This window comes from Folsomia candida, unplaced genomic scaffold, assembly GCF_002217175.1.
Source record: "Folsomia candida strain VU population unplaced genomic scaffold, ASM221717v1 Fcan01_Sc008, whole genome shotgun sequence".
NCBI lineage: Eukaryota > Metazoa > Arthropoda > Collembola > Entomobryomorpha > Isotomidae > Folsomia > Folsomia candida.
This window is the reverse complement of record NW_019091200.1, coordinates 3,985,338-4,011,568: the sequence shown is the minus strand read 5'-3', so window position 1 is coordinate 4,011,568 and position 26,231 is coordinate 3,985,338. Positions and strand designations below refer to the sequence as shown.

Below are 26,231 nucleotides of genomic sequence, written 5' to 3'. Positions count from 1 at the left end.
GCCAAAAAATGTGATTGTAATTTGAATGGAAGTTGGTACTTGCAACGGGAATTAACGAAAAGTGCAGTAGCAAGTTAAATGGGTCTCGTTAATTACGTTGGCAATTCATTCGTTTTGTTCCAATTTTAATGCTTTTTAAGTATCTAATTCAGCGTAATTCATAATTATATATAATTAGTATTACATATTTCTATCTTATTAACTGTTAAATAAAATTTTAGTACTTGGATGCAATATGTGAACTTGTAATGGATTTTAATTTGAAAGCATTTCTCATCTCATTTATGCATTAATTCTTAATATCTTGTAACCTAAAACATAAAAATAAACTAATTCTTGAAAAAAAAACTTAGGCGAGGCTTGCTGAAAAGGATAAAACAAGGTGTTATCATCATGTACTAAAACAATGTGCTAAATCAATGTTCATCTCACGATTTCTAATTTTCAGTAAATAGCCCAGCATATGCGTCTGGGACCATTTGCCTCGCCGTGGGCCGTGTGGCGATTCATTAAATTAAAATAATTTCAGAATTTATTAATCCTCAGCAGGCATGTATTGTTGGTCGGGCAGAGCCATAGGCTTGCATAGACTCAGCATGGCTCTGCCCGACCAAGAATACATGCCTGATCCTCAGTACATTTGATACACATATGGAGTAATAATTCTGATGGAATGATACGGGATTTAGTTAGATAACTTCATTATCCACAATGGATTGATGATCGAATGTACCAATTTTTAATATGAAATATATTTCAGTACACTGAATTTTAAAAACTTATATCATACCCTTGACATATATTCATACAGGCCATCAAAGGTACACTATAAGAATAAATAACCCCACACGGAGTAAAATTCTATCCATGCCAGAGTTAATAGTGTATGCACTCTCTATGGTGTACGTGGGAGCTTAAAAGCAAAAGAGTTACGCATTTTACTCCGGTTGAATACAGCGTTACTACCAGCGGAGTAACGCTTCCAGCCAGGGCACTGCGCATTGGTAACCCTCATAGGGGTACTGCTTACTCGGTACCGGGTTCTTTCTGTGAGAGCGGTATATGCAAATAATTTGAAATCTACTTAATTGTCCTTACATAATTTCAATACAAGATTTTATTAATTAATTATCAATTTTAAAATTTCATCCCCCCCCTTTCGATGGCTCTAGTAATTCGTCATCTGCAATATAGTGATCTGAAAATAAGACGGAAATTTGAATCAAATTTATGAGAATACAATTTATTGTATGATTTGAAAGAATTTCTTAATTATTTATTTACCCTCAATTTTTTACGTATTCCTGTAATCCAAATTGCTGTAGAAGTCCTTGCACTACTTGTGTTGCAATTTTCAAGTGGGGGTGGTTAGGATTAAACGGGGGTCAGAAAATAAATAAAATTCCACTGCCAAAATTACCCTCGCAGCGTATGCGGAAGGCGGTTGAGTGGGAACTGAGCTACTTTGTGGCTTCAGCCAATCTCCCCGCCCAACTCGATAACTCTGCCACGGGTAAGATATGCATTGCCAACTCTTTCTGGGGTAAACGCAAGTAAAGTGGCCTAAACAGAGTAAAGTTTGGGCAAACTCGGTGAAGGGTTGGTCACTTTACCCTGTGTAGATTTATCAATACCCCGTACAGTGTATGCAGGCAAGTAACTCAGCGCTATCATTCCATCAGAATTATTACTCCATATGTGTATCAAATGTACTGAGGATCAGGCATGTATTCTTGGTCGGGCAGAGCCATGCTGAGTCTATGCAAGCCTATGGCTCTGCCCGACCAACAATACATGCCTGCTGAGGATTAATAAATTCTGAAATTATTTTAATTTAATGAATCGCCACACGGCCCACGGCGAGGCAAATGGTCTCAGACGCATATGCTGGGCTATTTACTGAAAATTAGAAATCGTGAGATGAACATTGATTTAGCACATTGTTTTAGTACATGATGATAACACCTTGTTTTATCCTTTTCAGCAAGCCTCGCCTAAGTTTTTTTTTCAAGAATTAGTTTATTAAATCCCGCAATAAACCGTAGTAACGTTAGAAGTAGCTCACCCTGTCATAATTATTTAGACAGAAGTTAGCACTGAAGTTGCAAAATAAGCCGACAAAATAGATCATGACTCTTATACATTCTTGCACCGATGGTGCAATACAAACGGGAAAATATATAAAATGTCGGAATTACTTTCATTTAACTTTAGACCAAATGTTCTGAATAACCGCAAGTATAAAATTTATATATTTTAGCGTCAATGGTACAGAATAATGGAGCGAATAGATTAGAATAGAATTTTCAAATAATTTTGCATTAATGGTGCAGGATAATCGAACAAATAGAACAGAATTCTGACATGATTTTTGGGGGGAAATAGATGGCCCACTTGTTACGCATCATTGATTTTTGGGGGGAAACAGATGGCCCAATTGTTACGCATCATTTTTAATAACCAATTGCTCGGTACTAACGGTGCTACTTATTCCAAAATTATAGTCCTATCTCGATCTATTTGCTGAATTAACTTGCACCATTTGCGCTCGGATTGTTCAATATCAATGGTGGGACCAAACAAGTCTATAATGGACAAGGGGATTTTTAATCAGCATCAATTGATGCAAAAAACTCGTCAACGGACAGACGGACAAGAGGAATTCAATAGCTCTCATGCTACGCAGGGTGAGCTAATAATGCACAATTACAATTACATGCTCAGCCGACCCAACAACCTAACAACGATACCTAACCATACCTAACAACGATAAGAGTTTAGTAACAATGCGATGAGGCTAGCGGTCCGATTTCGACGAAATCACGATAGTTGTGGTTTCGTCAAAATCGGAGCGAGAACTTTGGTGTCGTCGCATTTTCCGCCCCAAAAAGTTACATAATTCGTTATCCCGGCCATTTCTGACCGATTTGGATACAATTTTGTACCCATGATTATTAGCTCACCCTGCATAGCACGGGAGCTATTGAATTCCTCTTGTCCGTCCGTTGACGAGTTTTTTGCATCAATTGATGCTGATTAAAAATCCCCTTGTCCATTATAGACTTGTTTGGTCCCACCATTGATATTGAACAATCCGAGCGCAAATGGTGCAAGTTAATTCAGCAAATAGATCGAGATAGGACTATAATTTTGGAATAAGTAGCACCGTTAGTACCGAGCAATTGGTTATTAAAAATGATGCGTAACAATTGGGCCATCTGTTTCCCCCCAAAAATCAATGATGCGTAACAAGTGGGCCATCTATTTCCCCCCAAAAATCATGTCAGAATTCTGTTCTATTTGTTCGATTATCCTGCACCATTAATGCAAAATTATTTGAAAATTCTATTCTAATCTATTCGCTCCATTATTCTGTACCATTGACGCTAAAATATATAAATTTTATACTTGCGGTTATTCAGAACATTTGGTCTAAAGTTAAATGAAAGTAATTCCGACATTTTATATATTTTCCCGTTTGTATTGCACCATCGGTGCAAGAATGTATAAGAGTCATGATCTATTTTGTCGGCTTATTTTGCACCTTCAGTGCTAACTTCTGTCTAAATAATTATGACAGGGTGAGCTACTTCTAACGTTACTACGGTTTGTTTAAATTCGATTACAAAAAATGCCGTAAGTCAAATGCCGCGCTGGGGAAGTCAAAATCTGCATGTTTTTGACTCAGATTGACCAACTTTAAATTCAAAATACTTTGTTATTTGGACGGCGCATGCTTAACGGGTGGTGCCATGACCTTCTAAGGTCAGAATAGAATGAATATAAATTACTAACTTGACAGGTAACGGGACTAGTTTTCGAGCAAATCGACTCCAAAATTGGCCAAAATGAAAATTTTCAAGTCAGATTAGCAAGTTTCAAAGTCCAAATACTTTCTTGTTCTGTTGGCGCATGCTTAACGGGTGGTGCCGTGACCTTCTAAGGTCAGAATAGAATGAATATAAATTACTAACTTGACAGGTAACGGGACTAGTTTTCGAGCAAATCGACTCCAAAATTGGCCAAAATGAAAATTTTCAAGTCAGATTAGCAAGTTTCAAAGTCCAAATACTTTCTTGTTCTGTTGGCGCATGCTTAACGGGTGGTGCCGTGACCTTCTAAGGTCAGAATAGAATGAATATAAATTACTAACTTGACAGGTAACGGGACTAGTTTTCGAGCAAATCGACTCCAAAATTGGCCAAAATGAAAATTTTCAAGTCAGATTAGCAAGTTTCAAAGTCCAAATACTTTCTTGTTCTGTTGGCGCATGCTTAACGGGTGGTGCCGTGACCTTCTAAGGTCAGAATAGAATGAATATAAATTACTAACTTGACAGGTAACGGGACTAGTTTTCGAGCAAATCGACTCCAAAATTGGCCAAAATGAAAATTTCAAGTCAGATTAGCAAGTTTCAAAGTCCAAATACTTTCTTATTCTGTTGGCGCATGCTTAACGGGTGGTGCCGTGACCTTCTAAGGTCAGAATAGAATGAATATAAATTACTAACTTGACAGGTAACGGGACTAGTTTTCGAGCAAATCGACTCCAAAATTGGCCAAAATGAAAATTTTCAAGTCAGATTAGCAAGTTTCAAAGTCCAAATACTTTCTTGTTCTGTTGGCGCATGCTTAACGGGTGGTGCCGTGACCTTCTAAGGTCAGAATAGAATGAATATAAATTACTAACTTGACAGGTAACGGGACTAGTTTTCGAGCAAATCGACTCCAAAATTGGCCAAAATGAAAATTTTCAAGTCAGATTAGCAAGTTTCAAAGTCCAAATACTTTCTTGTTCTGTTGGCGCATGCTTAACGGGTGGTGCCGTGACCTTCTAAGGTCAGAATAGAATGAATATAAATTACTAACTTGACAGGTAACGGGACTAGTTTTCGAGCAAATCGACTCCAAAATTGGCCAAAATGAAAATTTCAAGTCAGATTAGCAAGTTTCAAAGTCCAAATACTTTCTTGTCTGTTGGCGCATGCTTAACGGGTGGTGCCGTGACCTTCTAAGGTCAGAATAGAATGAATATAAATTACTAATTGACAGGTAACGGGACTAGTTTTCGAGCAAATCGACTCCAAAATTGGCCAAAATGAAAATTTTCAAGTCAGATTAGCAAGTTTCAAAGTCCAAATACTTTCTTGTTCTGTTGGCGCATGCTTAACGGGTGGTGCCGTGACCTTCTAAGGTCAGAATAGAATGAATATAAATTACTAACTTGACAGGTAACGGGACTAGTTTTCGAGCAAATCGACTCCAAAATTGGCCAAAATGAAAATTTCAAGTCAGATTAGCAAGTTTCAAAGTCCAAATACTTTCTTGTTCTGTTGGCGCATGCTTAACGGGTGGTGCCGTGACCTTCTAAGGTCAGAATAGAATGAATATAAATTACTAACTTGACAGGTAACGGGACTAGTTTTCGAGCAAATCGACTCCAAAATTGGCCAAAATGAAAATTTTCAAGTCAGATTAGCAAGTTTCAAAGTCCAAATACTTTCTTGTTCTGTTGGCGCATGCTTAACGGGTGGTGCCGTGACCTTCTAAGGTCAGAATAGAATGAATATAAATTACTAACTTGACAGGTAACGGGACTAGTTTTCGAGCAAATCGACTCCAAAATTGGCCAAAATGAAAATTTTCAAGTCAGATTAGCAAGTTTCAAAGTCCAAATACTTTCTTGTTCTGTTGGCGCATGCTTAACGGGTGGTGCCGTGACCTTCTAAGGTCAGAATAGAATGAATATAAATTACTAACTTGACAGGTAACGGGACTAGTTTTCGAGCAAATCGACTCCAAAATTGGCCAAAATGAAAATTTTCAAGTCAGATTAGCAAGTTTCAAAGTCCAAATACTTTCTTGTTCTGTTGGCGCATGCTTAACGGGTGGTGCCGTGACCTTCTAAGGTCAGAATAGAATGAATATAAATTACTAACTTGACAGGTAACGGGACTAGTTTTCGAGCAAATCGACTCCAAAATTGGCCAAAATGAAAATTTTCAAGTCAGATTAGCAAGTTTCAAAGTCCAAATACTTTCTTGTTCTGTTGGCGCATGCTTAACGGGTGGTGCCGTGACCTTCTAAGGTCAGAATAGAATGAATATAAATTACTAACTTGACAGGTAACGGGACTAGTTTTCGAGCAAATCGACTCCAAAATTGGCCAAAATGAAAATTTTCAAGTCAGATTAGCAAGTTTCAAAGTCCAAATACTTTCTTGTTCTGTTGGCGCATGCTTAACGGGTGGTGCCGTGACCTTCTAAGGTCAGAATAGAATGAATATAAATTACTAACTTGACAGGTAACGGGACTAGTTTTCGAGCAAATCGACTCCAAAATTGGCCAAAATGAAAATTTTCAAGTCAGATTAGCAAGTTTCAAAGTCCAAATACTTTCTTGTTCTGTTGGCGCATGCTTAACGGGTGGTGCCGTGACCTTCTAAGGTCAGAATAGAATGAATATAAATTACTAACTTGACAGGTAACGGGACTAGTTTTCGAGCAAATCGACTCCAAAATTGGCCAAAATGAAAATTTTCAAGTCAGATTAGCAAGTTTCAAAGTCCAAATACTTTCTTGTTCTGTTGGCGCATGCTTAACGGGTGGTGCCGTGACCTTCTAAGGTCAGAATAGAATGAATATAAATTACTAACTTGACAGGTAACGGGACTAGTTTTCGAGCAAATCGACTCCAAAATTGGCCAAAATGAAAATTTTCAAGTCAGATTAGCAAGTTTCAAAGTCCAAATACTTTCTTGTCCTGTTGGCGCATGCTTAACGGGTGGTGCCGTGACCTTCTAAGGTCAGAATAGAATGAATATAAATTACTAATTGACAGGTAACGGGACTAGTTTTCGAGCAAATCGACTCCAAAATCTGCCGAAATGAAAATTGTCGAGTCAGATTAGCAAGTTTCAAAGTCCAAATACTTTCTTGTTCTGTTGGCGCATGCTTAACGGGTGGTGCCGTGACCTTCTAAGGTCAGAATAGAATGAATATAAATTACTAACTTGACAGGTAACGGGACTAGTTTTCGAGCAAATCGACTCCAAAATTGGCCAAAATGAAAATTTTCAAGTCAGATTAGCAAGTTTCAAAGTCCAAATACTTTCTTGTTCTGTTGGCGCATGCTTAACGGGTGGTGCCGTGACCTTCTAAGGTCAGAATAGAATGAATATAAATTACTAACTTGACAGGTAACGGGACTAGTTTTCGAGCAAATCGACTCCAAAATTGGCCAAAATGAAAATTTTCGAGTCAGATTAGCAAGTTTCAAAGTCCAAATACTTTCTTGTTCTGTTGGCGCATGCTTAACGGGTGGTGCCGTGACCTTCTAAGGTCAGAATAGAATGAATATAAATTACTAACTTGACAGGTAACGGGACTAGTTTTCGAGCAAATCGACTCCAAAATTGGCCAAAATGAAAATTTTCAAGTCAGATTAGCAAGTTTCAAAGTCCAAATACTTTCTTGTTCTGTTGGCGCATGCTTAACGGGTGGTGCCGTGACCTTCTAAGGTCAGAATAGAATGAATATAAATTACTAACTTGACAGGTAACGGGACTAGTTTTCGAGCAAATCGACTCCAAAATTGGCCAAAATGAAAATTTTCAAGTCAGATTAGCAAGTTTCAAAGTCCAAATACTTTCTTGTTCTGTTGGCGCATGCTTAACGGGTGGTGCCGTGACCTTCTAAGGTCAGAATAGAATGAATATAAATTACTAACTTGACAGGTAACGGGACTAGTTTTCGAGCAAATCGACTCCAAAATTGGCCAAAATGAAAATTTTCAAGTCAGATTAGCAAGTTTCAAAGTCCAAATACTTTCTTGTTCTGTTGGCGCATGCTTAACGGGTGGTGCCGTGACCTTCTAAGGTCAGAATAGAATGAATATAAATTACTAACTTGACAGGTAACGGGACTAGTTTTCGAGCAAATCGACTCCAAAATTGGCCAAAATGAAAATTTTCAAGTCAGATTAGCAAGTTTCAAAGTCCAAATACTTTCTTGTTCTGTTGGCGCATGCTTAACGGGTGGTGCCGTGACCTTCTAAGGTCAGAATAGAATGAATATAAATTACTAACTTGACAGGTAACGGGACTAGTTTTCGAGCAAATCGACTCCAAAATTGGCCAAAATGAAAATTTTCAAGTCAGATTAGCAAGTTTCAAAGTCCAAATACTTTCTTGTTCTGTTGGCGCATGCTTAACGGGTGGTGCCGTGACCTTCTAAGGTCAGAATAGAATGAATATAAATTACTAACTTGACAGGTAACGGGACTAGTTTTCGAGCAAATCGACTCCAAAATTGGCCAAAATGAAAATTTCGAGTCAGATTAGCAAGTTTCAAAGTCCAAATACTTTCTTGTTCTGTTGGCGCATGCTTAACGGGTGGTGCCGTGACCTTCTAAGGTCAGAATAGAATGAATATAAATTACTAACTTGACAGGTAACGGGACTAGTTTTCGAGCAAATCGACTCCAAAATTGGCCAAAATGAAAATTTTCAAGTCAGATTAGCAAGTTTCAAAGTCCAAATACTTTCTTGTTCTGTTGGCGCATGCTTAACGGGTGGTGCCGTGACCTTCTAAGGTCAGAATAGAATGAATATAAATTACTAACTTGACAGGTAACGGGACTAGTTTTCGAGCAAATCGACTCCAAAATTGGCCAAAATGAAAATTTTCAAGTCAGATTAGCAAGTTTCAAAGTCCAAATACTTTCTTGTTCTGTTGGCGCATGCTTAACGGGTGGTGCCGTGACCTTCTAAGGTCAGAATAGAATGAATATAAATTACTAACTTGACAGGTAACGGGACTAGTTTTCGAGCAAATCGACTCCAAAATTGGCCAAAATGAAAATTTTCAGTCAGATTAGCAAGTTTCAAAGTCCAAATACTTTCTTGTTCTGTTGGCGCATGCTTAACGGGTGGTGCCGTGACCTTCTAAGGTCAGAATAGAATGAATATAAATTACTAACTTGACAGGTAACGGGACTAGTTTTCGAGCAAATCGACTCCAAAATTGGCCAAAATGAAAATTTTCAAGTCAGATTAGCAAGTTTCAAAGTCCAAATACTTTCTTGTTCTGTTGGCGCATGCTTAACGGGTGGTGCCGTGACCTTCTAAGGTCAGAATAGAATGAATATAAATTACTAACTTGACAGGTAACGGGACTAGTTTTCGAGCAAATCGACTCCAAAATTGGCCAAAATGAAAATTTTCAAGTCAGATTAGCAAGTTTCAAAGTCCAAATACTTTCTTGTTCTGTTGGCGCATGCTTAACGGGTGGTGCCGTGACCTTCTAAGGTCAGAATAGAATGAATATAAATTACTAACTTGACAGGTAACGGGACTAGTTTTCGAGCAAATCGACTCCAAAATTGGCCAAAATGAAAATTTTCAAGTCAGATTAGCAAGTTTCAAAGTCCAAATACTTTCTTGTTCTGTTGGCGCATGCTTAACGGGTGGTGCCGTGACCTTCTAAGGTCAGAATAGAATGAATATAAATTACTAACTTGACAGGTAACGGGACTAGTTTTCGAGCAAATCGACTCCAAAATTGGCCAAAATGAAAATTTTCAAGTCAGATTAGCAAGTTTCAAAGTCCAAATACTTTCTTGTTCTGTTGGCGCATGCTTAACGGGTGGTGCCGTGACCTTCTAAGGTCAGAATAGAATGAATATAAATTACTAACTTGACAGGTAACGGGACTAGTTTTCGAGCAAATCGACTCCAAAATTGGCCAAAATGAAAATTTTCAAGTCAGATTAGCAAGTTTCAAAGTCCAAATACTTTCTTGTTCTGTTGGCGCATGCTTAACGGGTGGTGCCGTGACCTTCTAAGGTCAGAATAGAATGAATATAAATTACTAACTTGACAGGTAACGGGACTAGTTTTCGAGCAAATCGACTCCAAAATTGGCCAAAATGAAAATTTTCAAGTCAGATTAGCAAGTTTCAAAGTCCAAATACTTTCTTGTTCTGTTGGCGCATGCTTAACGGGTGGTGCCGTGACCTTCTAAGGTCAGAATAGAATGAATATAAATTACTAACTTGACAGGTAACGGGACTAGTTTTCGAGCAAATCGACTCCAAAATTGGCCAAAATGAAAATTTTCAAGTCAGATTAGCAAGTTTCAAAGTCCAAATACTTTCTTGTTCTGTTGGCGCATGCTTAACGGGTGGTGCCGTGACCTTCTAAGGTCAGAATAGAATGAATATAAATTACTAACTTGACAGGTAACGGGACTAGTTTTCGAGCAAATCGACTCCAAAATTGGCCAAAATGAAAATTTTCAAGTCAGATTAGCAAGTTTCAAAGTCCAAATACTTTCTTGTTCTGTTGGCGCATGCTTAACGGGTGGTGCCGTGACCTTCTAAGGTCAGAATAGAATGAATATAAATTACTAACTTGACAGGTAACGGGACTAGTTTTCGAGCAAATCGACTCCAAAATTGGCCAAAATGAAAATTTTCAAGTCAGATTAGCAAGTTTCAAAGTCCAAATACTTTCTTTTCTGTTGGCGCATGCTTAACGGGTGGTGCCGTGACCTTCTAAGGTCAGAATAGAATGAATATAAATTACTAACTTGACAGGTAACGGGACTAGTTTTCGAGCAAATCGACTCCAAAATTGGCCAAAATGAAAATTTTCAAGTCAGATTAGCAAGTTTCAAAGTCCAAATACTTTCTTGTTCTGTTGGCGCATGCTTAACGGGTGGTGCCGTGACCTTCTAAGGTCAGAATAGAATGAATATAAATTACTAACTTGACAGGTAACGGGACTAGTTTTCGAGCAAATCGACTCCAAAATTGGCCAAAATGAAAATTTTCAAGTCAGATTAGCAAGTTTCAAAGTCCAAATACTTTCTTGTTCTGTTGGCGCATGCTTAACGGGTGGTGCCGTGACCTTCTAAGGTCAGAATAGAATGAATATAAATTACTAACTTGACAGGTAACGGGACTAGTTTTCGAGCAAATCGACTCCAAAATTGGCCAAAATGAAAATTTTCAAGTCAGATTAGCAAGTTTCAAAGTCCAAATACTTTCTTGTTCTGTTGGCGCATGCTTAACGGGTGGTGCCGTGACCTTCTAAGGTCAGAATAGAATGAATATAAATTACTAACTTGACAGGTAACGGGACTAGTTTTCGAGCAAATCGACTCCAAAATTGGCCAAAATGAAAATTTTCAAGTCAGATTAGCAAGTTTCAAAGTCCAAATACTTTCTTGTTCTGTTGGCGCATGCTTAACGGGTGGTGCCGTGACCTTCTAAGGTCAGAATAGAATGAATATAAATTACTAACTTGACAGGTAACGGGACTAGTTTTCGAGCAAATCGACTCCAAAATTGGCCAAAATGAAAATTTTCAAGTCAGATTAGCAAGTTTCAAAGTCCAAATACTTTCTTGTTCTGTTGGCGCATGCTTAACGGGTGGTGCCGTGACCTTCTAAGGTCAGAATAGAATGAATATAAATTACTAACTTGACAGGTAACGGGACTAGTTTTCGAGCAAATCGACTCCAAAATTGGCCAAAATGAAAATTTTCAAGTCAGATTAGCAAGTTTCAAAGTCCAAATACTTTCTTTTCTGTTGGCGCATGCTTAACGGGTGGTGCCGTGACCTTCTAAGGTCAGAATAGAATGAATATAAATTACTAACTTGACAGGTAACGGGACTAGTTTTCGAGCAAATCGACTCCAAAATTGGCCAAAATGAAAATTTTCAAGTCAGATTAGCAAGTTTCAAAGTCCAAATACTTTCTTGTTCTGTTGGCGCATGCTTAACGGGTGGTGCCGTGACCTTCTAAGGTCAGAATAGAATGAATATAAATTACTAACTTGACAGGTAACGGGACTAGTTTTCGAGCAAATCGACTCCAAAATTGGCCAAAATGAAAATTGTCAAGTCAGATTAGCAAGTTTCAAAGTCCAAATACTTTCTTGTTCTGTTGGCGCATGCTTAACGGGTGGTGCCGTGACCTTCTAAGGTCAGAATAGAATGAATATAAATTACTAACTTGACAGGTAACGGGACTAGTTTTCGAGCAAATCGACTCCAAAATTGGCCAAAATGAAAATTTTCAAGTCAGATTAGCAAGTTTCAAAGTCCAAATACTTTCTTGTTCTGTTGGCGCATGCTTAACGGGTGGTGCCGTGACCTTCTAAGGTCAGAATAGAATGAATATAAATTACTAACTTGACAGGTAACGGGACTAGTTTTCGAGCAAATCGACTCCAAAATTGGCCAAAATGAAAATTTTCGAGTCAGATTAGCAAGTTTCAAAGTCCAAATACTTTCTTGTTCTGTTGGCGCATGCTTAACGGGTGGTGCCGTGACCTTCTAAGGTCAGAATAGAATGAATATAAATTACTAACTTGACAGGTAACGGGACTAGTTTTCGAGCAAATCGACTCCAAAATTGGCCAAAATGAAAATTTTCAAGTCAGATTAGCAAGTTTCAAAGTCCAAATACTTTCTTGTTCTGTTGGCGCATGCTTAACGGGTGGTGCCGTGACCTTCTAAGGTCAGAATAGAATGAATATAAATTACTAACTTGACAGGTAACGGGACTAGTTTTCGAGCAAATCGACTCCAAAATTGGCCAAAATGAAAATTTTCAAGTCAGATTAGCAAGTTTCAAAGTCCAAATACTTTCTTGTTCTGTTGGCGCATGCTTAACGGGTGGTGCCGTGACCTTCTAAGGTCAGAATAGAATGAATATAAATTACTAACTTGACAGGTAACGGGACTAGTTTTCGAGCAAATCGACTCCAAAATTGGCCGAAAATGAAAATTGTCGAGTCAGATTAGCAAGTTTCAAAGTCCAAATACTTTCTTATTCTGTTGGCGCATGCTTAACGGGTGGTGCCGTGACCTTCTAAGGTCAGAATAGAATGAATATAAATTACTAACTTGACAGGTAACGGGACTAGTTTTCGAGCAAATCGACTCCAAAATTGGCCAAAATGAAAATTTTCAAGTCAGATTAGCAAGTTTCAAAGTCCAAATACTTTCTTGTTCTGTTGGCGCATGCTTAACGGGTGGTGCCGTGACCTTCTAAGGTCAGAATAGAATGAATATAAATTACTAACTTGACAGGTAACGGGACTAGTTTTCGAGCAAATCGACTCCAAAATCGGCGAAAATGAAAATTGTCGAGTCAGATTAGCAAGTTTCAAAGTCCAAATACTTTCTTATTCTGTTGGCGCATGCTTAACGGGTGGTGCCGTGACCTTCTAAGGTCAGAATAGAATGAATATAAATTACTAACTTGACAGGTAACGGGACTAGTTTTCGAGCAAATCGACTCCAAAATTGGCCAAAATGAAAATTTTCAAGTCAGATTAGCAAGTTTCAAAGTCCAAATACTTTCTTGTTCTGTTGGCGCATGCTTAACGGGTGGTGCCGTGACCTTCTAAGGTCAGAATAGAATGAATATAAATTACTAACTTGACAGGTAACGGGACTAGTTTTCGTGGAAATCGACTTAAAGATCGGCCAAATTATAAAAATTGAAATGTCGAAATTTAGCGTCAAGAATATGGCTTAGCACGTATGTTGATGTTAATGTAGTATAATAGTGCTGAGTGAGACTAATAAATTTAAAATTTAACATAAAAGTACCTAATTATGCTGGCAAAAAGATGAGATAGATATATTAAATTTTTGGTGTTTTTTTGTATTTATTGGTCGAAAAATTGATTTTTTTATGTTAATTCTTGTATTTTAACAAGTTTAAACGAATTCCCATGTTTTCGATGTATTTTTAACGCGTATAGCACAAAATAGCACAAAATCGGCGATTGGGGTAACTTCATCCATTTAGGAGGCTTTTTCAACCATCATCCTATCCTATAGGATAGGCTAACTTCACTTTATGAAGAAAAGGTGTTTTCATTTCAACATTGCACTTTGCATGTAAACATACTTATAGCATATTATATGCTGTAATGCATTCCATTGTGTGGCATTTCACACCGCGTAACAATGGAAAAGGGGTGAAACAAGCCCTTCCAGAAATCAAGCGTATGAAACTGTAGAATTTTTTAAGGTATGCAAAATTATGAAACAATTGTTATGAACAATTGTTAAGAATGGCACATTGCAAGTAAGTGGAGCTAGAAAAATTGGCAGCATAAATTAGCAATTCAAGCTCTAGATATGCAAAATTGCGAATAATGATTTTTCTGTAATATGAATATTTTTCTAGTGTTATTGTGATATTGAAATAAAAATGAAGGAAATTGTTCTCCAGTCGAGTTGGACAAAAATTTAGAAACCGACACTGTTCATGACTGAAGTGATAAATGTACACGTCAGTGACGTGACGTCACTCTGGAGGTTTTATGTAAGGGCTTTAGAATGAGACAATACAAGTCTTCTAATTGCTTTCATACTGTAAAAAATATGTTCAAAGTGCAAAAAACAGTAGCCTAATTTTGTACATCATATTTTATGAACACCATAGGTGATTATGCCCATTCATTAGATTGAAGGATACAAAAAAATGCATGAAAATCAACACAATTTCACAAATATAACGCATTTATTTTAATTATGTAGATACATATGTAATTATTTATCAGGATCAATTTAATCAGTTAGATTATATTTGCCTAGCTGAATTATGAGTCGAGATTTTCCTACCATATTCTCTTATCATGTCAGGCGTATTTGAAATTCAGATTAATAACCATGGATGATGGAATGTAAACGAGCACGGGAGTACAAATTTTCACTGTATTTGCGAGATAATCGCGGATTAGCGAATGCAAATAGATTAAATAATTCGTTAATAAATACTTTAAAAACCTATTAACATGTAAAAGTATACACTCTAAATAAGCTGGTAATAAATTGTCACAATCCATGTTTGTCACCCTTTGGTAACAAATTTCCTTAGCATATGCATTTAGACTAAACATCTCAAATTAATTTCTTAGTTTGTTCATTTCATTGAGTCCCAGATTAATTATCATTTTTTTAATTACAAAAATTGGCACCGTTTGATAACAATGCCAAATATTTCAGCAAAAAATTGAAAATTAAAAAAAAATGTAAATTATATTTATATTTTTTTTTAATTTTCAATTTTTTCAATTTTGCTGAAATATTTTGCATGATTAACGATGATGTAGCTCCTGTATTTTTTTGTAGTTCAAATTCACGAAGAGTTTTTGGATGTTTTCTAAAATATATTACAATCATATAATGAGTCGAATTGTGATCTCGGAAACCTCCGTGACTCCAGTATACTGCAGTAGGTCCAACCAACATCGAAGTTTTCCTTAATCAAATTCAAAATCAAATTCGCATGTACGTACGTATGCTGAATAATTCGTGTTCATTTTCATAAATATTTTGTTTTTAAAAAACATAAAACATAATACAGATAAAACAACAAAATAAAATAATCTTTATTTTGCCCCCAATTTATTTAGAGTTAAGTTTGTGAGATACATGGACATTGATCAAGTTTATCTCGACTTGAATAATCTTCTTGATAGAGTACAGTCTTGATAGTGTAGTAGGCAAGACAAGAAATGATTCAGTTTAATGTACGTACTTTTTAAATATGCAAATATCACGGAAACCAGGAAGTTAATAAATAATTGTCAAATACTGGGCGAAATTTTCACCTTGTGTGCGTAAGCATTACCGCTTGGGTAAAGATTTATTATTACAAATCTGGTAAAGTCACACATATACTCCTTACTTGTATTGATTTGGTAGTAACTTTTTACCGGATTGGTAGTAGCTTGTTTCTGAGTGGTCAATTACCACAACATTACTGAACGGTAATGCCGGTCAGTAGTGATTTAATACCAGTTTTCTAAGAGTGTACCAATGATTATCGACGACTTTTACACTGGATGTGATACAAACGTTACTCGCAGCTATGTAATGTTAGATGAGTTTGAGTCTCTTGGACAATTAGTGTTTTTATTAGAATTCAACTCGTAACCTATTCTGCAGCGCAGTAAAATATAAATTACAAATACTTTTGTACTTTTTCTTTGTCTCTGTGATAATTTTGTTATCACATTATTCAAAGCGCATTATGATTTCGGTTTACATAATGACTAATTGTTGGCAAAGTTTAGTTTTGATATTGGTCATGAACCTCGCGTGTATTCCAGTTCAAGGTCAGGAAACATCTGAAGGTAACGTGGAAAGTTCAAATTGAAATAAGGACAAATTTAACATAGAAATGCAAAAGTAATTTTTTTCTGAATATACATAAGTACTGTTTTCAAAATATCTGTATACAGATGAATGTCCAGCCACAGAATATACAACCACTACAGACGGTTCAACTACTACAGAACAATCAACTACAGATAGTTCAACTACAGGTCCAACTACTACAGAAGAGACAACTACAGGTCCAACTACTACAGAAGAGACAACTACAGGTCCAACTACTACAGAAGAGACAACTACAGGTCCAACTACTACAGAAGAGACAACTACAGGTCAAACTACTACAGAAGAGACAACTACAGGTCCAACTACTACAGAAGAGACAACTACAGGTCCAACTACTACAGAAGAGACAACTACAGGTCCAACTACTACAGAAGAGACAACTACAGGTCCAACTACTACAGAAGAGACAACTACAGGTCCAACTACTACAGAAGAGACAACTACAGGTCCAACTACTACAGAAGAGACAACTACAGGTCCAACTACTACAGAAGAGACAACTACGGGTCTAACTACTACAGAAGAGTCAACTACAGGTCCAACTACTACAGAAAGAAAAAGTAAAAAGAGACAACTACAGGTCCAACTACTACAGAAGAGACAACTACAGGTCCAACTACTACAGAAGAGACAACTACGGTCTAACTACTACAGAAGAGTCAACTACAGGTCCAACTACTACAGAAGAGACAACTACAGGTCCAACTACTACAGAAGAGACAACTACAGGTCCAACTACTACAGAAGAGACAACTACAGGTCCAACTACTACAGAAGAGACAACTACAGGTCCAACTACTACAGAAGAGACAACTACAGGTCCAACTACTACAGAAGAGACAACTACAGGTCCAACTACTACAGAAGAGACAACTACAGGTCCAACTACTACAGAAGAGACAACTACAGGTCCAACTACTACAGAAGAGACAACTACAGGTCTAACTACTACAGAAGAGTCAACTACAGGTCCAACTACTACAGAAGAGACAACTACAGGTCCAACTACTACAGAAGAGACAACTACAGGTCCAACTACTACAGAAGAGACAACTACAGGTCCAACTACCACAGAAGAGACAACTACAGGTCCAACTACTACAGAAGAGACAACTACGGGTCTAACTACTACAGAAGAGTCAACTACAGGTCCAACTACTACAGAAGAGACAACTACAGGTCCAACTACTACAGAAGAGACAACTACAGGTCCAACTACTACAGAAGAGACAACTACAGGTCCAACTACTACAGAAGAGACAACTACAGGTCCAACTACTACAGAAGAGACAACTACAGGTCTAACTACTACAGAAGAGTCAACTACAGGTCCAACTACTACAGAAGAGACAACTACAGGTCCAACTACTACAGAAGAGACAACTACAGGTCCAACTACTACAGAAGAGACAACTACAGGTCCAACTACTACAGAAGAGACAACTACAGGTTCAACTACTACAGAAGAGACAACTACAGGTCCAACTACTACAGAAGAGACAACTACAGGTTCAACTACTACAGAAAAGACAACTACAGGTCCAACTACTACAGAAGGGACAACTACAGGTCCAACTACTACAGAAGAGACAACTACAGGTCCAACTACTACAGAAGAGACAACTACAGGTCCAACTACTACAGAAGAGACAACTACGGGTCTAACTACTACAGAAGAGTCAACTACAGGCACGGAAGAGTCAACTACAACTCCAACCACTATCACAGATGGTTCTGTAGGTACACCAATAACACTCAAACCAGCGGCTAAATTTAGACAACCATGTATAACCAGCACGACGGTACCTGTGCCAACGACGAATTCTACAACTATGACTCCCACAACGCCTAGAACTACTACTTCAACACCACCATCTTGCCGCTCGTGCGATGTCAAATGTATAGCAACGGACGCTAGAAATCGAACTTGGGATCCATGTCCAGGGGAGACCCAGACCAAAAATTGTTCCGAAGGTGCAGATGGCACAGAAGTGTGGACTTGCGATTGCGACGGCAGGTTTACGACGCCTCAACCAAATGATTCTGGATGCAAGTCCCGTTGGTTGAAAGAAGCTTTGGAATTGGCTGAAAATATACAAGACCTGGTAAGATATGTAATACTACATGGTAAATAAATTGTAGTAACTTGTTACCACGCGGTGGCGTGCATTATCGGTGTGACTTACCTCACCTAGCAAAGCAAATGCTAGGTGACAATTAAGAATTTCCTTTGCATTTTAATTGGTTGACAGTCAACCAATTAAAAATATAACTGGTGACTACAAAGCAACTGTAAAATAACCCATTCTTAACTAACAATGGTAGGCAACCAAACGCAGTGCACACCAAAGCATTACCAAAGCGGTAACCGTACCGTTACCAATTTACCGTGTACCATACGGAGGCTCCGCCACTAACACGTGAACGTTTTTGACCTTCAATTACTGGTTGAACGGCTTGGAGTTTAGGTCCCGAACATTTTTTATGTGAAAGCCCTTTTCTCGAGCTACAAGTCGGCATCGGCGATTTCAACTTCTGTACACTGATTTGACCATGGCGAAGTCAACTTTAGACCACTCGTCTCACGAAACTTTCCAAACTCCGTCAAAAGTTTTTGGGTGGCGGAGAAAAGATTTTGTTTCAGATATCCAAAGCCGAATAAATCCATGGGACTTACATAAGGTGACTTAATAGGTATTTCACTATCCTGGATGATTGTTATCCCGAGTCTAGCTTTTAAGTCCTTGGCGTAATCCAAGGTCAAAAGGGCGGTGTGTGATGACGCTGCGTCGTGATGAACTACCACTTTTTTTGTGTCCTTGCCATATGGTTTTGGGACATGAATCTCCAAAAGCGGTTTTAAAACAAAGTCAATGAAGTACTTCGTAGTTACCTTCACTTTTTGTGGAACTTTGATAAGTGGGAGGACACCACGACCAGATAATGCACCAACCACCATTAACTTGTTGCAAAAGTTTTCCGTGTGCGGGATGGTCAATCTTCTGGAATTATTTTCTTCTTTGGTTGTATAGTAAATTTTTCTATGACCGTTGGTATCTTTAAAGAAAATAATTCTTCATCCAACGACACTAGAAAGTCACTTTTATCTTTTGTCAGGTAATTTATATAAAATTTTTTGCAGGTCAGACGACGATTTTGTTTATGCTTCTCAGTCAGCTGATGGACTCGGATTTTTCTTCTTTTTTGCTTCTGCAAAATTTTAATTGCTCGTCGCACACTAATCTATGACACTTTGGTTAGACGTTCCACTGCTCTCTGGGGTGGAGGGTTGCCCTCAGAGGTCAATAGGTCAATTTTCTTAATCACGGGCCAAATTAGCACTTTTCGGACTCGGGTATGAGGCATGATGGTTGTCCTTTGGTACGAGCTTGTCGTTGTTGACCTTCATTTATCAGTACCTTATGTATCCCTGTTTTCGAAACTTGTTGTCCTTGAATTTTGAAGTGGTTAATTATGTCTGTGTACGAAAAATTAAGTTTGGAAAGTGTTTTTATGGTACCCTCTTACTCTAAGGTCAATGGTAGGGTCATTTTTGAATCTAGAGAGCTAATTTTTTGCTCAGCCCTTGTCAATAATCACATGTCCCTATGCTCAAAATTTGGAACCGAAACTCCAACCCGTTTCGGAGCAATTCAAGAGTGACCGCGTTCACGTGTTAGTAGCGGATCCTGTATACGCTGTGTTGTACTAAAAAAATCATTTATGTACTAGCTTTTGCTGCTTATCATAGACAGACGTTGAAAATGTGATGCAGCACATCAATCAAAACATTACGGAGATGATCCGTGGGAACACGAGGCCAAACTATTATGGACATGAGATTGAAGACGTGCTAGTAGGTCTGCTTCCCACCGTGGTACAAAAGGCTAGCAATTTAACACATTTAGTGGAAGAATTTAAACCCATTGCTGACGACGTGGTGAACATTACGTACATCGTTACACAATTTTCCGAGCCTTGGCAGGGTCTAGACAATGTAGGTCTTATAAAATGCGGAACAATTCACGTGCATGCTTGTAATCTAGTAAACTAATATCCCGAATCTTAAATGTGTATTCATGCAAGCGTTTACGGAGGTTTACAAATACAGAATAGGTATAATCCAAAAAATGAACTTATCCTTATCAATGACAGCTTTGAAAATTAATTCTATAAAACTTGCACAGTTTACTGATAAATTTTACAAAAGTGCAAATTGGAATTTGAGCGAGAAAACCGGGTGTATGCAAATCGCAAATACTGGACAATTTGTAGTTCTAGGTACTCGAAAGTTTTGAATTTTGCTCATTGCTCGAGTACATGAGTGTTAATGTACATGAATACATAAAAAAATCGTCAGTAAATAGCACGCCGATGTTAATAATTAATATGCACAAATAATGCAAAATAAGTATTAAACCACACCACGATGCTGACTTTTTACATTTTATACAAATCATGACATCAATTTGTCCAATCAGGGATTAAATGCATATGTACATATGTACAACCCTTTAAATTCTATCCACATCTTTCAAAGCGTATCTTGATTTCGCCGCAGTTTGTCAACGGATTATAATCAGTTAACAATGTACAAATATGTATGCATATTCGATATACTTGACGCATTGATTACAAACATTCTTGTGAATTTTCTCCCTCCTGAAACAAACTTGAAAACCCTTAATAATATTACAATTGTATAATTTGCATTTTCGCCCAGAAAAACCGATCCCGTTTCGCGACAATATTGCTGCAAAATATAGAAAGTGTATCATTCAATCTCACCGGAATATCTTCCTGCGATCCAACTTCATCCACACGAATGGAAGAATTTATTCATCACATTTATTTAAATGAAACATATTTTGTGACTTCTGCTCTGATTTCAAATGATGTCAGTGACGATCGTCCCGAATTTCCGAAATTTAACATGTCGAAGGGTACGGTCCTTAGGCTGCCTCCAAATTGGGGAAGGGAAATTTCCGGCAAAGTTGACTGGACGGGGTCATTAATTGATGCTGAATATGCCAGCTACATTCTTCCACTTCAGTAAGTTCTTAGGTAAAATAATTATTGAGAATTTTTCACAAATTTATATGATGAAGGAGAAAGTATTTCATAAAATTTCACCGTCCTTTAACAGTGTCAATTTACAATTAGTTATTCTGCAAACCGAAATTAACAGTAGTAATTTATCATCTCATTGCATTGTATTCCTAAATAAATTTCGATTACAGATCTGAAGGAAATCGAGAGACAATATATAATGGAAATTTGATATCTTTTACCGTCTCAAGAACAAGATCGTCCTGCGACTCGATAGACGAGGATAGAAAAGTTGAACTGAATTTCACAAACGGTATTAAATATGAGATCTTTTGAAGATGTCAACTTTTTTAAATAAGATTTTTTTTCTAATTTCCACCTTCAGCATAAAATAAAATGCTTTATCTAACTTTTCATTTTCAGGGCCCGGTGTCCAAATAATATTTCCCCACCGTGTGGAAGCCTGGGGCGACAAAACGGCCAATCTTCATAGAGACTTAAAACCTGGCGAAGAAAGAATGGCCGCTTTGGGTTCAGCAAGATGCGTATTTTGGGACACGGTTAATTTGTAAGTTGTAAAAAAATGAACAAAATATACATAAATAATTAATCTCCTCAAATTAGAACTTGGTCAACGGAAGGATGCAAAGTTATCGCGTCGACACCATTTGAGACAACTTGTGAATGCGACCATTTAACTTCATTTGCCATTTTAATGGATCTACACAACTATCGGGTAATTAATTTGTGTCTCTTTAGATATTCACTTCACGAGAACTTTCTACATGCAAATAGATTAGCAAATTGTTACAAATTTGGCAATATTAAACCGTTACAAAATTTCCCTTCAGTATTTTCAGTTTCTGGTTTTTGTTAGGGGGTGGACGTCGCCTTGCAATATTTGACGTATACTTTCTGCCCAATTTCTATCGTGTGCTTGATCGTCTGCGTCTTCCTGTTCTCAACGATTGTCGTTGCACACAATGAGCGGATGCTGATAACCAGGAATCTTTGTTGTTGTCTCATCGTGGGGAATATATTTGTCATCACGACGTTGAACAATCCCAGCTTCATGACCCCGGTATGGAAATTCGTAGATTCGTAGGTTTAATTCTGCATGATGTAATTTTTCCTATCAAAATTCATAATTCTTGTGCCAATTCACTCCAATATTTATAATCCGGTAAACTCCGGTCTCAAATGTTCCGACAATTTGATTACGAAGAAATATGTAAATATGTACAAAGCTATAATGCAGATTAAATACATACGTCCTTTGTTTTTCTAACACCTGCAATTTTAAGAGCTGTTGATCTGCAATAGGCTTTATAAGTTAGGTTTGTATTCCAATTTGCCGAATTTCCTTCGTAATCTTTGTTAACATTTGCCGGTTTATGAGTTTAATTTAAATATTTGCATACATTATTTAATTACATGCACTTTTTATCATGTTCAGACTGCCTGTTTCATCTTTGGTTTCTTGACACACTACGTTTTCCTGGCAGCCTTCTGCTGGATGGCGTTGGAAGGATGGTACTTGTACAAAGTGATCATCAACGTCTTCAACAACGTACTACCGAGGCGTTCCTGGATATACAATTTGATTGGATATGGAGTACCGCTAGTCATGGTGGGAATTACACTGCTAATTGGGTACATCTTTGGAGAAGGGGATGTTTACGGGGGAGAAGTGTAAGTGTTGGGGGATTTACTTTCATGGAAATATTTATTACGGTGTAAAATCTGAGACGAAATACAGGATAAAAATTTACTAAAATTTACATTTCTGAGGTTTTTTAGCAGCGTTTTAAGTTGGTTTACAAAACTTAATGATTTACACTATTAGAATTTGCGAGTGGAATTGGCGTGTATACTGAATGACGTCATTGACAAGTTACCTAACAGTGTCTCTTCAAGTTTTGACGTAAACCTTGCAGATTTCAGGAGTAAACTGTGAAAACTACCATTTCTTCACAAACTTGAAGTCTTCAAGTTGAAGCGTGACTTTCACCTGGATAAAATTATTTTATAAAATTTGTGTATTTCCTTCTAGATTTTCTTTTATTTTGCAAAGTTGAGTACACTGCTCAGATCAAGTGAATGCTAAATTACTTATTTGAAATACATAGGTGTTGGCTAGCAGGCTCATACATTTGGGCATTTAATGGTCCCGTCTTAATTGTAGTGGTGGTAAGATACTTAAATAATTGAAAAAAATATTTCAGTATTTACAGATTACTTACGTAGCGATAACTAAGAACTTTATAATTCTTTAATTCTATTAAAATTTCCGGTAATACATGTAAGAAATTCTGCGGCGCATACTTATTTACAATGTGCCGACGTTCTTTCGATATCGCTACTTTACTTCTATGTATTTTGTGGTTTATTGTCTTTTTTTGTTAAATTTAGGCGAATATCAGCATATTGACGATATGTATGGTGACAGCTCACAGGGTTCGGAAAAGTAGACAATTTCCCATGCTTAAGCGTCGAGTTTCTTCTTTATCGTGAGTTCCATACTAAACTAGCTAAAAAAATCTGTAACGATTTAAATACTCTGTTCCTTAATCCATGGTTCCTTACAACCCTGTAAACTTTGAAAATTTTTATTAAAAATTATTTTACAAACTAATACAATGAACTGGGTAAAATTGATTAAAATGTACCAGAACTTATAACGGAAAGCTTACAGGTTTACAAGTGGCCGAGTAAATTGTTTCTTAAAGATATTATGGTCGAGGAAGCATTAAAATTAGAGTCATTTTTGTATACATTGCTTATGTAAAATGGCCCTAATTTTAATGCTTTGACCAACAATTTTAAAAAACTTTGTAGGACTTGGGTTAAAGGATGTATCGCATTAAGCATCCTTCTCGGCTCGACGTGGATTTTTGGCTTCTTTGCCTTGATACCAGGAGCAGAATTGGTTTTCTCGTACATTTTTGTCATCCTCAATGCATCTCAGGTAAATATTTTACTATTCATTTGGTCATGTACATAGTTTGTAGTGAATACTTTTACGAAAGTAACACACTTTTGCAAACATTTGTGTACATTATCTTACAAAATTTGCATGTCCAAATCCTTCACAGGGGATATTCATCTTTGTCTTCAATGTCATTTTGAACAAAAAAGTGCGTCAAAAATGCGCCTCAAAACTGCTTCTCACAAGATGTGGAAAATATTTACCAAAATCTTGTTTAAGTGGACCTTCTTCTTCTACGTTTGCCACATAAAACGCAACCAACTTCCGGCGAACGTTTCCTGGGTCGAATACTGGAACCATGAAACCATGAAGAACCATGAAGTGACAGTTTTTCATCATTCTCCAAGTCGGCCGTCAGCAAAAGTAACCTTATCAGCTAATCTTTTGCAGTGATACTTACATATTAATACAGTTTATCGTTTATCATGCAACTGGCTTACAAAAATGCATAATATAAATTTCTAAGCCTGACTATTTTAATTAACTGTACAAGTATTTTTGTATGTTGGTAATTATTACCGAATGTGTGAGGCTTTATTACGTTGATGTAAATATTTTAACAGAGCACGAATTATGTATCAGTAAGATTAAAATTCCTATACAAATGTAAAATTTGAACTTTGTTGAAATTATTTTTCATATTTTTATTATTATTTTCGGTGGCACCGTTCTTACACCTGTTAATTGCGAATATGCAAATATTTTGCCAGGAACTTATTTTGCATGCATGCACAAAATGTCAATTCATAATGCAAGCATAGGACAAGAACTAATACAAAATCTTGACCAATTTAACGGTGTTATGCACTGGATACTTCCTCTTGTAATTTGATCACTTATCCCACTTCGAACCAGATAAAGGGTCCTCTTTATTCACCATAAAAAATCGATATAAGCCACCGGTTAACCTTTCAATTATGTATTTGATGAAATCATAATATAAATGCATATTTCATGTTAAGGACTATATTTAAAAAATATAATGTACTGGCTTCGGAGAATGTAATAATTAATTAATTACTGTAATTTACTAATCGTTTTCATATTGCAACATAATTTTAAAATCAGGATGAAAACAGAGCCTAACTTCGTTGACATCATTTACATGGCATATGCCCTTTAATTATGTTGAAGGATACAAAAAACTAAAGGCCTAAATTTAATGCACCACTTAACTAGCTGAAAGTTCCCACTATTTTTGGCTGTACATCCCACTAGCTGAAATCTTCACTATGTCGGTTTTTTTAGCCACCCAATTAGCTAGTGGTAGCCACTCATTTATCTGATTTCTCACTTAAAGTGATTATGCAAAGATTCTCATAAAAAGCCCAAAAATGTTGATTCCCGTCTCCAAAATCTGCGCTACTTCATCCTTTGTAGCGTCCGTCATACACACCTACCCAGTACCGCCAATTGTTATGTCCAACGCATTCCGCATTAGTTAGAGTTGTTTTAGAGAGTTGTAATATTTTTTATTGCAATCCCCATGCAATTGTCTATCAGAAACCATGTTTCGAAATTTTTTGTAACTCAAGGTGGCAAAATGATAGCTCGGAAGAAACAACATGTTGCAATTTTTCAGCAACATATTGGCGAAACTGGGTTCGCTACATTAATTTATGTATGTATTGGATGTAACAATTGGCGGTACTGGGTATTACAGTACATATATCTAAAATCTAAATTAAGTACATTACAATTGTAAATGTGGCATGCATTCACCTTGACATTTTTATTCAATGTGGTCGCAGTGGCGCAACTTGGGGGCCCCTAGGCTGACCAAAAAAGTTTTTATGTTTATGTGTCTTTTTGCATTTTAGCATTTAAGATAAATATTTTTACATTCGAAAATTCGAAACAAAATATTCAGATTTTGGTTACAGAAGCAAATACAATGAAAGTATTAAACGTTTCAAAATTATTGTTTCAAATATTTTTTGACATAAAACTTGTCAAAAATATGCATACTTATGTAGATATT

General features: G+C 37.0%; 1 protein-coding gene across 1 annotated transcript; it reads left to right on the top strand.

Moving 5' to 3' along the window:
* Nucleotides 1–15,550: 15,550 nt before the first annotated feature.
* Nucleotides 15,551–24,862, top strand: LOC118436469 (latrophilin-like protein 1). The gene is made up of 14 exons (XM_035854632.1): nt 15,551–16,166; nt 16,275–16,358; nt 16,882–18,317; nt 19,964–20,209; nt 20,936–21,264; nt 21,453–21,574; nt 21,685–21,829; nt 21,886–21,997; nt 22,139–22,342; nt 22,718–22,953; nt 23,391–23,451; nt 23,674–23,771; nt 24,100–24,229; nt 24,357–24,862. The coding sequence occupies exons 1-14, from the start codon at nt 16,064–16,066 to the stop codon at nt 24,498–24,500; spliced, it is 3,450 nt and encodes a 1,149-aa protein (XP_035710525.1). The 5' UTR covers nt 15,551–16,063; the 3' UTR covers nt 24,501–24,862.
* The last annotated feature ends 1,369 nt before the right edge of the window (nt 24,863–26,231 follow it).

Coding starts and splice junctions, on each gene's coding strand:
- LOC118436469 (XM_035854632.1), top strand. CDS start 16,064: ATGATTTCGGTTTACATAATGACTAATTGTTGGCAAAGTTTAGTTTTG. Junction 22,343..22,717: donor ATCCCAGCTTCATGACCCCG/GTATGGAAATTC, acceptor TATCATGTTCAG/ACTGCCTGTTTCATCTTTGG. Junction 24,230..24,356: donor TCATCCTCAATGCATCTCAG/GTAAATATTTTA, acceptor AATCCTTCACAG/GGGATATTCATCTTTGTCTT.